Source organism: Oncorhynchus keta, chromosome 12 (assembly GCF_023373465.1).
Source record: "Oncorhynchus keta strain PuntledgeMale-10-30-2019 chromosome 12, Oket_V2, whole genome shotgun sequence".
NCBI classification, from domain to species: domain Eukaryota; kingdom Metazoa; phylum Chordata; class Actinopteri; order Salmoniformes; family Salmonidae; genus Oncorhynchus; species Oncorhynchus keta.
This window is the reverse complement of record NC_068432.1, coordinates 24309059-24322631: the sequence shown is the minus strand read 5'-3', so window position 1 is coordinate 24322631 and position 13573 is coordinate 24309059. Positions and strand designations below refer to the sequence as shown.

Below are 13573 nucleotides of genomic sequence, written 5' to 3'. Positions count from 1 at the left end.
ACAGAACAGTGCAAACTGTCTCTAACCAGAATAGAAAGAAGAGTGGGAGGCCCCGGTGCACAACTGAGTCAGAGGACAAGTACATTAGTGTCTCTAGTTTGAGAAACAGACGCCTCACAAGTCCTCAATTGGCAGCTCCATTAAATAGTACCTGCAAAACACCAGTCTCAAAGTCAACAGTGAAGAGGTAACTCTGGGATGCTGGCCTTCTAGGCAGCGTTGCAAAGAAAAAGCCATATGTCAGAGGGGCCAATAAAAAGAAAAGATTAAGATGGGCAAAAGAACACAGACGCAGGACAGAGGAAGATTTGAAAAAAAGTGTTATGGACAGACGAATCTAAGGTTGAGGTGTTCGGATCACAAAGAAGAACATTTGTGAGATCCAGAAAAAAATGAAAAGATGCTTGACGCCATCTGTCAAGCATGGTGGAGGCAATGTGATGGTCTGGGGGTGCTTTGGTGATGGTAAAAGTGGGAGATTTGTACAGGGTAAAAGAAATCTTGAAGAAGGAAGGTTATCACTCCATTTTGCAACTCCATGCCATACCCTGTGGATGGCGCTTAATTGGAGCCAGTTTCCTCCTACAACAGGACAATGACCCAAAGCACAGCTCCAAACTATGCACAAACTATTTAGGGAAGCAGTCAGCTGGTATTCTGTCTATAATGGAGTGGCCAGCAAAGTCACCAGATCTCATCCCTATTGAGCTGTTGTGGGAGCAGCTTGACTGTATGGTACATAAGTGCCCATCAAGCCAATCCAATTTGTGGGAGGTGCTTCAGGAAGCATGGGGTAAAATCTCTTCCGATTACCTCAACAAATTGACAACTAGAATGCCAAAAGGTCTATAAGGCTGTAATTGCTGCAAATGCAGGATTCTTTGACGAAAACGAAGTTTGAAGGACACAATTGTTATTTCAATTGAAAATCATTATTTATAACCTTGTCAACGTCTTGACTATATTTCCTATTCATTCTGCGACTCATTTCATGTATGCATTCATGGAAAACAAAGACATTTCTAAGCGACCCCAATATTTTGAATGGTAGTGTATACTCATTCTCTCTCAGTCTCACTGTGACACAAACACAAAAGGAGACAAGTGCAGCAATTGCCAATGTCAGTGAACAGGAGTCTCCACTTCACTGTCCGAGTGAGTCAGTCAGGATATCATCAGTATTGACTCTACCTCCCTATGCTGGGTGCTGATGGTATTACATACTACCGGAATATATGGAATCAGCAGTGTTCAGGAGAATGCAACATTCTGTACATTTCAGACAGTGATGACTAAAGTCACTAAAAAAGACAACCTTCTATAACACACACACACACACACATATATCTCACTCCACTATGTCAGACAAAGGAAGTGAAAGTCACATGACAATACTCATGTAGTGAAATCAGTCACATGCTTGCTGACACCAGAGTAGTGAATGAATGTGTCCCATGATGACACTCAGTCACGGGACGCCTCATAAGCAGAGCCCTTTATGTCCAAGGGAAGCTCTGGTTGATGACCTCTCAGTGACTTCCTATAGGAATGCTATAACTCCAATGGTCTTATGCTGCATTCACGTGCTAGTCGGAACTAGGAAACTCCGAATTGTCATACTTATAAACTCGTAGAAACATGAGCTCTGATTATCCCACTTGAAAGTATCATAATCAACCAATATGAAGCTTTACGCAAATAACTTCCCTTAATTTTAGGCCTAAGTTTCCAATAGCATGTGAACACAGCATTACCTCCTAAAGGAGAGAATGCCCAGCAAACTGGGAACCTTTCCAGGACATTAGCTAGGATTCCCATGAAATTCTACTTAGTGTTTAGAATTTTCTGCTAACATTCAATAAAATGTTGTGGACACATCTGTAACAACCACCACAGAACATTCCCCAAAAGTGTTCAGGTAATAAGACAATGTACCAGTAATGTTTTCCCAGCAAACCAAAATTGTTTCTGTGAAAGTTCCTACAACATTCGATAGGTTGCAGCAAATGTTCTCATAACACAAAAACTGTCCAGTTGTGCTGATGATTTTACAATGTTCGTTTAAAACATTCGCCTGATGTTCTTTAAAAAGTTCCCAGAATGTTTCATTAGGTTGTGGAAACAGTCTGGTGGAAACATTGTGGGGACATCACAAAATATATGTCCCAAAACACAAAAATGGTTCAGTTATTTGGGTGATTCTACAATGTTTCTTTTAAAGTGCAAAAAAACATTCACCTGATGTTGCAAAAACATTCCAAGAACACATTTAATCTGTTCTTTAAAAGGTTCCTGGAATGTTTTAGGTTGTGTGGATTGTGTGGGGATAGGTTCCCAAAACACTAAAACTGTCCAGTTGTACTGACATTCAGATAATCTTTATAACAGGGTGCAAAAAAACATTGCTTTGATGTTGCAAGAATGTTGACGTCACAGCCTTTCAGAGTTCTTTAAAGGTTCCCATGACATTTTATTAGGTTAATAATTAATAATTAAATACTAAAACTGAAATATCACATTTAAACAAGTATTCAGACCCTTTCTCAGTAATTTGTTGAAGTATCTTTTGGAGTGACTACAGTATCAAGTCTTCTTGAGTATGACGCTTCAAGCTTGGCACACCTGTATTTGGGGAGTTTCTCCCATTCTTTTTTGGTACTTTTCCCCAGATCTGTGCCTCGACACAAATCCTGTCTCGGAGCGCTACACACAATACCTTCGACCTTATGGCTTGGTTTCTACTTGGTAATGTCAACTGTGGGACCTTATATAGACAGGCGTTTGCCTTTCCAAATCATGTCCAATCAATTTACCACATGATCAATGTAAAGAGGATGCACCTGAGCTCAATTTCAAGTCTCATAGCAAAGGGTCAGAATACTTATTTAAATAAGGTATTTGTTTAGTCATTATGGGGTATTGTGTGTTGATCAATGATTTTATTTATTTCATCCATTTTAGAATAAGGCTGTTACGTAACAAAAATGTGGAAATAGTCAAGGGGTCTGAATACGTTCCGAATGCACTATAGGTTCCCAAAACACAAAATATGCTCAATTGTGATGACGTTATGACAATGTTGCGTAATGTTCCACAACGTCCAAATAAGTCAGTTATGACGTTCATAGCATATCTGTTTTAGGTTTAACATAATATTCCATTGATGTTCATTTGACCTTGTCTTGGAGGTCCTTAGAACAATTCAAGAACATTTTGAAAATGTTATATTTAAGTTTTACCTAATATTACCAAAACATTCTCAGCATGCAAATGTGTAGCTCTTCAAAGCATAAGAATGCAAATTGGAACACATCCACATTATGTTTCTCTCCAGATTTAATGGCGATTTGCATTTGAGGACTGTATTATAGGCTCACTAGAAGGTGATATAGACACATGCCATTTTAATTTCATTCATAGGACTTTTGATCAGCTGATAATTATACAAACACAAACATATTTTTTACACTTAAAATACAGTGTTACTAGTACACATGGGAACATTTAGTCCTGATTTGGGGAATATGGTCAAAAAAACACAATAGCATTGTTATCGCCTGGTAATGCAGAGGATTAATGATCTGACTGTAGAGTTGAAGATTTCAGGTTCAATCCCACAAATTCCTTAACCATGTTTCTGTAAAAAAAATTATATATATATTTTTTTTTTTAAGGTGGGGGGGAATGAGGCTCAGACATAATCAACCAAAAATAAAGAATGTCTTTATTTCGTCCAGATTTATAAATTCAGTCAGAAATGCAGAATTTAAATAAAACTGTTCAACTATAAAAAACACACCCAATAATGGAAGTCCTACTTTGAAAAGCTTAATATTGTCCCGTCTTATTTTTCACTCCGGACCGCTGCTCCCGAGTGGCACATTGGTCTGTAGTGACGCCTCAGTGCTTGAGGCATCACTACAGACACCCTGGTTCGATTCCAGGCTGTATCACAACTGGCCGTGATTGGGAGTCCCATAACGCGGCGCACAATTGGCCCAGCATCGTCGGGTTTGGCCGGTGTAGGCCGTCATTGTAAATAAGAATTTGTTCTTAACTGACTTGCCTAGTTAAATAATTTTGCATGATCTGAAAAGCAAAAGTGATCCAAGATCAGCACTCGTAGTCTTGGATACCTTGTAAATATGAGCCCAGATGTACACAGCATATAAAGAGGATGGGTGAAGTGGTGGTGAATAACACAGTTACCATTATTTCCCCGGGTCAGTTATGTCTAAGAAGACTAAAAAGGATGCATGGAATTCCTGATTTCATACTGCCATGGTTATATAGTGAAATAAACGAGAGCTTTCCTGGTGGTGCAGAGGATTAAAAAACCTGGCTTGGGAACCAAACGCTGCAGATTGTCAACTTTTGAAGTGTAAAAAAATATAGTTGTGTTTGTATGATTAAATGCTGTTCAAACGTCCTATGAATTAAAATGCCATGTGTCTCTATATCACCTTCAAATGTGAATGTCCATTAAACCTGGAGAGAAATATAATGGAGATGTATTCCAATCTGCTTTAAGGAGCTACACATTTGCATGCTGTGGTAATATTAGGTAATAATGAAATATACAATTTTCTAAATGGTCTTGACATGTTTCTGAGGACCTCCAAGACAAGATAAAATGTATATTGAAAATGTCACACCTAAAATAAATAGGCTATGAACGTCATATAAACGGACTTATCTGTAAATTGTGGAACATTGTGGGAATGTTCTGTGGGAATATTCGTGCAACATCCCAGACAACTCCCATGAATTAATATAATATTCTTGGAACCTTTAAAGAAGTTAGACCAGGTGTTCTGACAACATTCTTACATTATAGGAATGTCATCACAACTGAGCATATTTTGTGTTTTGGGAACCTCTCTCGTCATATACACACAATGTTCCCACAGCCTAATGAAACATTCTTGGCACCTCTAAAGAACAGATGTTATTCTGGGAACATCCGTGTGACATCAGGTGTTTTTTGCACCCTAAATAAATATTGTAGAATCATCTGCACAACTGGACAGTTTTTGTGTTTCGGAAACATATCTTTTGTGATGTGCCCACAATATTCTCACCAGACTGTACCCACACCCTAATGAAACATTCTGGGAACCTTTGAAGAACAGATGACATTTGTTTGAGGAACATTCTTGCAACATCAGGCAAATGTTTTATACAAACATTCTATAATTATCATCAATGGGACAGTTTATGTGTTATGAGTACATTTGCATGACCTAACCAATTTTGGTTTGCTGGGTGAGCTTGTTTAACAATGCAGGCGACTGTCGACTGAGTGATCTGCAATGTACCTTGCATCAAAAATACCTACTCATTATTATTTGTAGATCAATCAGTCACAATTTACCCATGATACATTACAGTTTTGATCCTCTCGAACATGGCCAGTACAGCTACATACATTGCATGCAGCGTCTGACACACATTCACTGACAAATGTCGCCATCTACTGCTCACAGAAGGTAAAGGGCATGGGTTCACAGTGAACCCCCTCAACCCAAGCAGGAAAGCTGCATCAACCATTGTGAAGAAGAAGAAGGACCGTATCTAGAAAGAGGAAACAAGTCACGTTGACAATAAAGCGGTGAATTGGGGAAGCATAAACAGTGTGCGAGCCTTCCGGTTCTTTACAAGTATTCTTTATTAGCCCAGCACCTACATTTTTAAGGATGTGCGTATGACCACAAACGTTTCTATAAACAAGTCGCTGCAACCATCAAACATTGCAAAAATCATAACAAACATTCATATGGTTTCCTGTAGTAGTGAACATTTCCTGTAGAAGTGAACATGGACAAGATAGATTAGAGAAGGAGCAGTGTTCTAACCATAAATCTATGGTTCTACCGAGGCCTCTGTGGGTAGGGGAGCACAAACTCACAATGACTCAATTCATCCCCTGCAATAGCCCCCATAAATCCAGCTGTCTCAATCAGCTCCACATTCAAAAGCAGGAAACTTGAACGGATTCCTCAAACAGCACTGAAAATCTACTGATCCATCAATAAGGCCATAAGATGGCGACGTCCTCCTTTGAAACAGACAGGCGTCTTGGAAAGTAAGTCAGGTCACCCAACAAAAATTCCAACATAAAAATGTCTTAAATGACATTTGAGTGTGCTCTCCATGACACAGAATGGAGGACAGTTTCCAGTTCAGCTCCACTGGGCGATGCAATGGGACTGTGACTGCGCTGCTCCCAAATGACAGATGGGTGGCTAAGTGTTAATAATGCTCTCAGAACAAGCCGTAAAGACTACCAGATGTTTGGGAGCCCAGATCTTGAGCCAGCCAGCCCCCATTTTTCCGCTCCGCACTGCTGCTCAAAACAGGGAGAGGAGGGAGTGAAGAGGGTGGAATGAGAGAGAAAAGAGAGAGAGAGAAAGAGAGAAAGAAAAGAGAGGGAGAGCAGAGGTGGAAAGAGAAAGAAATGGGAGGGAGGGACAGAGAAAGAAAAAAAGAGAGCGATAAGAAAAAGAGAAAAAGGGAGGCAAGAGGTTGGCTATCCTTGCATGCACTCAGTCAGCGGGGTCATTGAGTGCGCTCATTAGTTCTTGGACTGCCTGTCAAAACACGACTGCTACCCGCCTTTCCGCCACAGTGTGTGCCTATTCACTGAGGGAAACTTAACAACACAGTGTTCTACACACACACGCATACACCTAGCACACAAATGCATGCAGTGATGCACGCCAGCACGCATGCACACAAAAACACACACTACCCTCTGGGACACAGGGAATCTCCTTGAACTTTTAGCGATGTTCCAACTTCCTATTACAACTCTCTTAGCAGCAACTCACAAAAGATCAATACCGAGTTTGAGACAGATATACGCAGTGGGACTGACTAAATAACATCATACAAACAGGATATTTCAACCTGAGAAGTAACAAGGATTTGGATTGTATATGAAAGTGTTTATAGGCTAGCTGCAATCTGAGCCTCAGCAGGCATTTCTATGGTATGAAATTGTCGTACGGCTCTCTTTTTTTGAATATGAACATGCATTTGCATGGTATATAACAGTGTTCTGAGGCTATCTCTGACCATTGTGGAAATGTGTAGTTGCATGGTAAATGAGAGTTCTTACCAGGTACAGGAGGAAGGTGTGCATGCCAGTCCCCAGTCCCACAGAGGACAGGTTACCCAAGCCTACCCAGTAGGCACACCACAGGAAGCTCTTCAACATGTGCTGCACACAGGGGACAGACACACAGACAGAGAGACAGCACCAGCTTCACTGAAGACAGAGAGACAGTCAGCCATGGGAGACTCAGGCAGAGTGAGAGAAAAACGAAGTAGGAGAGACAGTAGGAGGTTGAGCGTGTGCACTGTGTGCACCCTACTCTGTTCCAGAGAAAGGAGGGAGGGCCAAGAGTGAGAGAAGGTAAACAAGGCAGAAAGTGAAAGTGCGCCACAGAAAGAGAGGGGGAGCAGTGGGGAGAGGGTGAGAGAGAGAGAGAGAGAGAGTGAGGGAGGGAGAGGGGCAGAGAGGGTGAGAGATGGCAAATGAGAGAGTGAGGGAGATAGAGAGGGGCAGAGAGGGTGAGAGACGGCAAATGAGAGAGTGAGGGAGGGAGAGAGGGTCAGAGATGGTGAGAGAGGGCAAGTGATAGATAGAGGCGAAGCAGAGAGTGGCAGGGGTGAGAGAGGGCAAGTGAGAGAGAGAGGCGAAGCAGAGAGTGGCAGGGGTGAGAGAGGGCAAGTGAGAGAGAGAGGCAAAGCAGAGAGTGGCAGGGGTGAGAGAGGGCAAGTGAGAGAGAGAAAGAGAGGCAGAGAGTGGCAGGGGTGAGAGAGGGCAAGTGAGAGAGAGAAAGAGAAGCAGAGAGTGGCAGGGGTGAGAGAGGGCAAGTGAGAGAGAGAAAGAGAAGCAGAGAGTGGCAGGGGTGAGAGAGGGCAAGTGAGAGAGAGAAAGAGAAGCAGAGAGTGGCAGAGTGAGAGAGGGCAAGTGAGAGAGAGAAAGAGAAGCAGAGAGTGGCAGGGGTGAGAAAGGGCAAGTGAGAGAGAGAGAGAGAGAGAGAGGCAGAGAGTGGCAGGGGTGAGAGAGGGCAAGTGAGAGAGAGAAAGAGAAGCAGAGAGTGGCAGGGGTGAGAGAGGGCAAGTGAGAGAGAGAAAGAGAAGCAGAGAGTGGCAGGGGTGAGAAAGGGCAAGTGAGAGAGAAAGAGAAGCAGAGAGTGGCAGGGGTGAGAAAGGGCAAGTGAGAGAGAGAAAGAGAAGCAGAGAGTGGCAGGGGTGAGAGAGGGCAAGTGAGAGAGAGAAAGAGAGGCAGAGAGTGGCAGGGGTGAGAAAGGGCAAGTGAGAGAGAGAGAGGCAGAGAGTGGCAGGGGTGAGAAAGGGCAAGTGAGAGAGAGAAAGAGAAGCAGAGAGTGGAAGGGGTGAGAAAGGGCAAGTGAGAGAGAGAAAGAGAAGCAGAGAGTGGCAGGGGTGAGAGAGGGCAAGTGAGAGAGAGAAAGAGAAGCAGAGAGTGGCAGGGGTGAGAGAGGGCAAGTGAGAGAGAGAAAGAGAAGCAGAGAGTGGCAGGGGTGAGAGAGGGCAAGTGAGAGAGAGAAAGAGAAGCAGAGAGTGGCAGGGGTGAGAGAGGGCAAGTGAGAGAGAGAGAGAGAGGCAGAGAGTGGCAGGGGTGAGAAAGGGCAAGTGAGAGAGAGAAAGAGAAGCAGAGAGTGGCAGGGGTGAGAGAGGGCAAGTGAGAGAGAGAAAGAGAGGCAGAGAGTGGCAGGGGTGAGAAAGGGCAAGTGAGAGAGAGAAAGAGAAGCAGAGAGTGGCAGGGGTGAGAAAGGGCAAGTGAGAGAGAGAGAGAGGCCAGAGAGTGGCAGGGGTGAGAGAGGGCAAGTGAGAGAGAGAAAGAGAGGCAGAGAGAGCAAAAGTGAGAGAATATCAGTTGGTGCCTGGACGAGTGTTCATATTCAGAACAACACAGACAAAAAGAAGAGCAGAATAATTGTTCTTCTACAAGTCAGTCAGCTCTTGCAAAACTCTCTCTCTTCCCCCGCCCATCTCTCCCTCCATCCCTCACGCCATTGATAGTACACTATATAGACCAAACACCACCTCAAGCATGGGCAAACGGGTTGTTTTCAGGAAGAGCCAGTGATGTTGTAGATTACGGGAACACTGTGAAGTTTTTTTGGCACCCAACTCATTTCCCAGAAAACCCAAGTGAACACAGGAAAAAAATATATACATGATAAGCACCAGCAGCGTCTCTCATGGCCTATTAAAAATCCTGGGTGGGAAGTGCCAGCCATGTCCAATTGTTTTCAGGGTTACCAAGAATTAATGATGAAACACATTAGGACTAGAGTTTAGGAGTTTAACATGGACTATAATATATTTGGTGCTACAGCTTTAAAGCAATTCTGTCTGGGTGTCTGGAGACACTTTTACTGTGGTATATTAGCTGTTTGGTAAGATCTGTGTGTAATCAGTACTTAAGCTGTTCATGTGGTACAGCTAATGTACTGATTAAATAGGGCAGGTGGTAAATAGGGCCGGTGGTAAATAGGGCAGGTGGTAAATAGGGCCGGTGGTAAATAAGGCCGGTGATAAATAGGGCAGGTGGTAAAAAGGGAAGGTGGTAAATAGGGCAGGTGGTAAATAGGGCAGGTGGTAAATAGGGCAGGTGGTAAATAGGGCCGGTGGTAAAAAGGGAAGGTGGTAAATAGGGCAGGTGGTAAATAGGGCCGGTGGTAAATAGGGGAGGTGGTCAATAGGGCAGGTGGTAAATAGGGCCGGTGGTAAATAGGGCAGGTGGTAAATAGGGCCGGTGGTAAATAAGGCCAGTGATAAATAGGGCAGGTGGTAAAGAGGGAAGGTGGTAAATAGGGGCGGTGGTAAATAGGGCAGGTGGTAAATAGGGGCGGTGGTAAAAAGGAAGGTGGTAAATAGGGGCGGTGGTAAATAGGGCAGGTGGTAAATAGGGGCGGTGGTAAAAAGGGAAGGTGGTAAAAAGGGAAGGTGGTAAAAAGGGAAGGTGGTAAATAGGGGCGGTGGTCAATAGGGCAGGTGGTAAATAGGGCCGGTGGTAAATAGGGCAGGTGGTAAATAGGGCCGGTGGTAAATAGGGCCGGTGGTAAATAGGGCAGGTGGTAAATAGGGCAGGTGGTAAATAGGGCAGGTGGTAAATAGGGCCGGTGGTAAATAGGGCGGTGGTAAATAGGGCCGGTGGTAAATAGGGCGGTGGTAAATAGGGCAGGTGGCAAATAGGGCCGGTGGCAAATAGGGCAGGTGGTAAATAGGGCCGGTGGTAAATAGGGCAGGAAGTAAATAGGGCATGAGATAAATAGGGCAGGTGGCAAATAGGGCCGGTGGTAAATAGGGCAGGAAGTAAATAGGGCATGAGATAAATAGGGCAGGTGGCAAATAGGGCCGGTGGTAAATAGGGCAGGTGGTAAATAGGGCATGCGGTAAATAGGGCATGCGGTAAATAGGGCAGGTGGTAAATAGGGCAGGTGGTAAATAGGGCAGGTGGTAAATAGGGCAGGAAGTAAATAGGGCATGCGATAAATAGGGCAGGTGGCAAATAGGGCCGGTGGTAAATAGGCCAGGTGGTAAATAGGGCCGGTGGTAAATAGGGCAGGAAGTAAATAGGGCATGAGATAAATAGGGCAGGTGGCAAATAGGGCCGGTGGTAAATAGGGCAGGTGGTAAATAGGGCATGCGGTAAATAGGGCAGGTGGTAAATAGGGCATGCAATAAATAGGGCAGGAGGTAAATAGGGCATGCGATAAATAGGGCAGGTGGTAAATAGGGCATGCGGTAAATAGGGCAGTTGGTAAATAGGGCAGGTGGTAAATAGGGCATGCGATAAATAGGGCCGGTGGTAAATAGGGCCGGTGGTAAATAGGGCAGGTGGTAAATAGGGCATGCGATAAATAGGGCAGGTGGTAAATAGGGCCGGTGGTAAATAGGGCAGGTGGTAAATAGGGCAGGTGGTAAATAGGGCAGGTAGTAAATAGGGCATGCGATAAATAGGGCATGCGATAAATAGGGCAGGTGGTAAATAGGGCCGGTGGTAAAGAGGGCAGGTGGTAAATAGGGCAGGTAGTAAATAGGGCAGGTGGTAAATAGGGCATGCGATAAATAGGGCATGCGATAAATAGGGCAGGTGGTAAATAGGGCCGGTGGTAAATAGGGCAGGTAGTAAATAGGGCCGGTGGTAAATAGGGCATGCGATAAATAGGGCATGAGATAAATAGGGCAGGTGGCAAATAGGGCCGGTGGTAAATAGGGCAGGTGGTAAATAGGGCCGGTGGTAAATAGGGCAGGTGGTAAATAGGGCAGGTGGTAAATAGGGCCGGTGGTAAATAGGGCCGGTGGTAAATAGGGCAGGTGGTAAATAGGGCATGCGATAAATAGGGCAGGTGGTAAATAGGGCCGGTGGTAAATAGGGCAGGTGGTAAATAGGGCAGGTAGTAAATAGGGCATGCGATAAATAGGGAATGCGATAAATAGGGCAGGTGGTAAATAGGGACGGTGGTAAATAGGGCAGGTGGTAAATAGGGCCGGTGGTAAATAGGGCATGCGATAAATAGGGCAGGTGGTAAATAGGGCAGGTAGTAAATAGGGCCGGTGGTAAATAGGGCAGGTGGTAAATAGGGCATGCGATAAATAGGGCAGGTGGTAAATAGGGCATGCGATAAATAGGGCCGGTGGTAAATAGGGCCGGTGGTAAATAGGGCAGGTGGTAAATAGGGCATGCGGTAAATAGGGCATGCGATAAATAGGGCATGCGATAAATAGGGCATGCGATAAATAGGGCAGGTGGTAAATAGGGCCGGTGGTAAAGAGGGCAGGTGGTAAATAGGGCAGGTAGTAAATAGGGCAGGTGGTAAATAGGGCATGCGATAAATAGGGCATGCGATAAATAGGGCAGGTGGTAAATAGGGCCGGTGGTAAATAGGGCAGGTGGTAAATAGGGCAGGTGGTAAATAGGGCAGGTGGTAAATAGGGCAGGTGGTAAATAGGGCCGGTGGTAAATAGGGCGGTGGTAAATAGGGCCGGTGGTAAATAGGGCAGGTGGTAAATAGGGCAGGTGGTAAATAGGGCCGGTGGTAAATAGGGCCGGTGGTAAATAGGGCAGGTGGTAAATAGGGCCGGTGGTAAATAGGGCAGGAGGTAAATAGGGCATGCGATAAATAGGGCAGGTGGTAAATAGGGCATGCGGTAAATAGGGCAGTTGGTAAATAGGGCAGGTGGTAAATAGGGCAGGCGGTAAATAGGGCCGGTGGTAAATAGGGCCGATGGTAAATAGGGCAGGTGGTAAATAGGGCCGGTGGTAAATAGGGCAGGTGGTAAATAGGGCAGGTAATAAATAGGGCAGGTGGTAAATAGGGCATGCGATAAATAGGGCATGCGATAAATAGGGCATGCGATAAATAGGGCAGATGGTAAATAGGGCCGGTGGTAAAGAGGGCAGGTGGTAAATAGGGCAGGTGGTAAATAGGGCATGCGATAAATAGGGCAGGTGGTAAATAGGGCAGGTAGTAAATAGGGCCGGTGGTAAATAGGGCAGGTGGTAAATAGGGCATGCGATAAATAGGGCAGGTGGTAAATAGGGCATTCGATAAATAGGGCCGGTGGTAAATAGGGCAGGTGGTAAATAGGGCATGCGATAAATAGGGCAGGTGGTAAATAGGGCATTCGATAAATAGGGCCGGTGGTAAATAGGGCCGGTGGTAAATAGGGCAGGTGGTAAATAGGGCATGCGGTAAATAGGGCATGCGATAAATAGGGCATGCGATAAATAGGGCATGCGATAAATAGGGCAGGTGGTAAATAGGGCAGGTAGTAAATAGGGCAGGTGGTAAATAGGGCATGCGATAAATAGGGCATGCGATAAATAGGGCAGGTGGTAAATAGGGCCGGTGGTAAATAGGGCAGGTAGTAAATAGGGCAGGTGGTAAATAGGGCATGCGATAAATAGGGCATGCGATAAATAGGGCAGGTGGTAAATAGGGCAGGTGGTAAATAGGGCCAGTGGTAAATAGGGCAGGTGGTAAATAGGGCAGGTAGTAAATAGGGCAGGCGGTAAATAGGGCATGCGATAAATAGGGCATGCGATAAATAGGGCAGGTGGTAAATAGGGCTGGTGGTAAATAGGGCTGTGGTAAATAGGGCAGGTGGTAAATAGGGCCGGTGGTAAATAGGGCAGGTGGTAAATAGGGCATGCGATAAATAGGGCATGCGGTAAATAGGGCATGCGGTAAATAGGGCATGCTGTAAATAGGGCAGGTGGTAAATAGGGCATGCGGTAAATAGGGCATGCTGTAAATAGGGCAGGTGGTAAATAGGGCATGCGATAAATAGGGCATGTGGTAAATAGGGCCGGTGGTAAATAGGGCAGGAAGTAAATAGGGCCGGTGGTAAATAGGGCAGGAAGTAAATAGGGCAGGAAGTAAATAGGGCAGGAAGTAAATAGGGCAGGAAGTAAATAGGGCCGGTGGTAAATAGGGCAGGTGGTAAATAGGGCATGCGATAAATAGGGCAGGTGGTAAATAGGGCATGCGGTAAATAGGGCAGTTGGTAAATAGGGCAGGTGGTAAAT

General features: G+C 44.9%; 1 protein-coding gene across 1 annotated transcript; it reads right to left on the bottom strand.

The window, feature by feature from the left end:
* Positions 1 to 5650: 5650 nt before the first annotated feature.
* LOC118371995 (uncharacterized) lies at positions 5651 to 9238 on the bottom strand. The gene is made up of 3 exons (XM_052457562.1): positions 9212 to 9238; positions 7121 to 8915; positions 5651 to 6346 (listed from the first exon to the last, which is right to left on the bottom strand). The coding sequence occupies exons 1-2, from the start codon at positions 9236 to 9238 to the stop codon at positions 7617 to 7619; spliced, it is 1326 nt and encodes a 441-aa protein (XP_052313522.1). The 3' UTR covers positions 5651 to 6346; positions 7121 to 7616.
* Positions 9239 to 13573: the final 4335 nt, after the last annotated feature.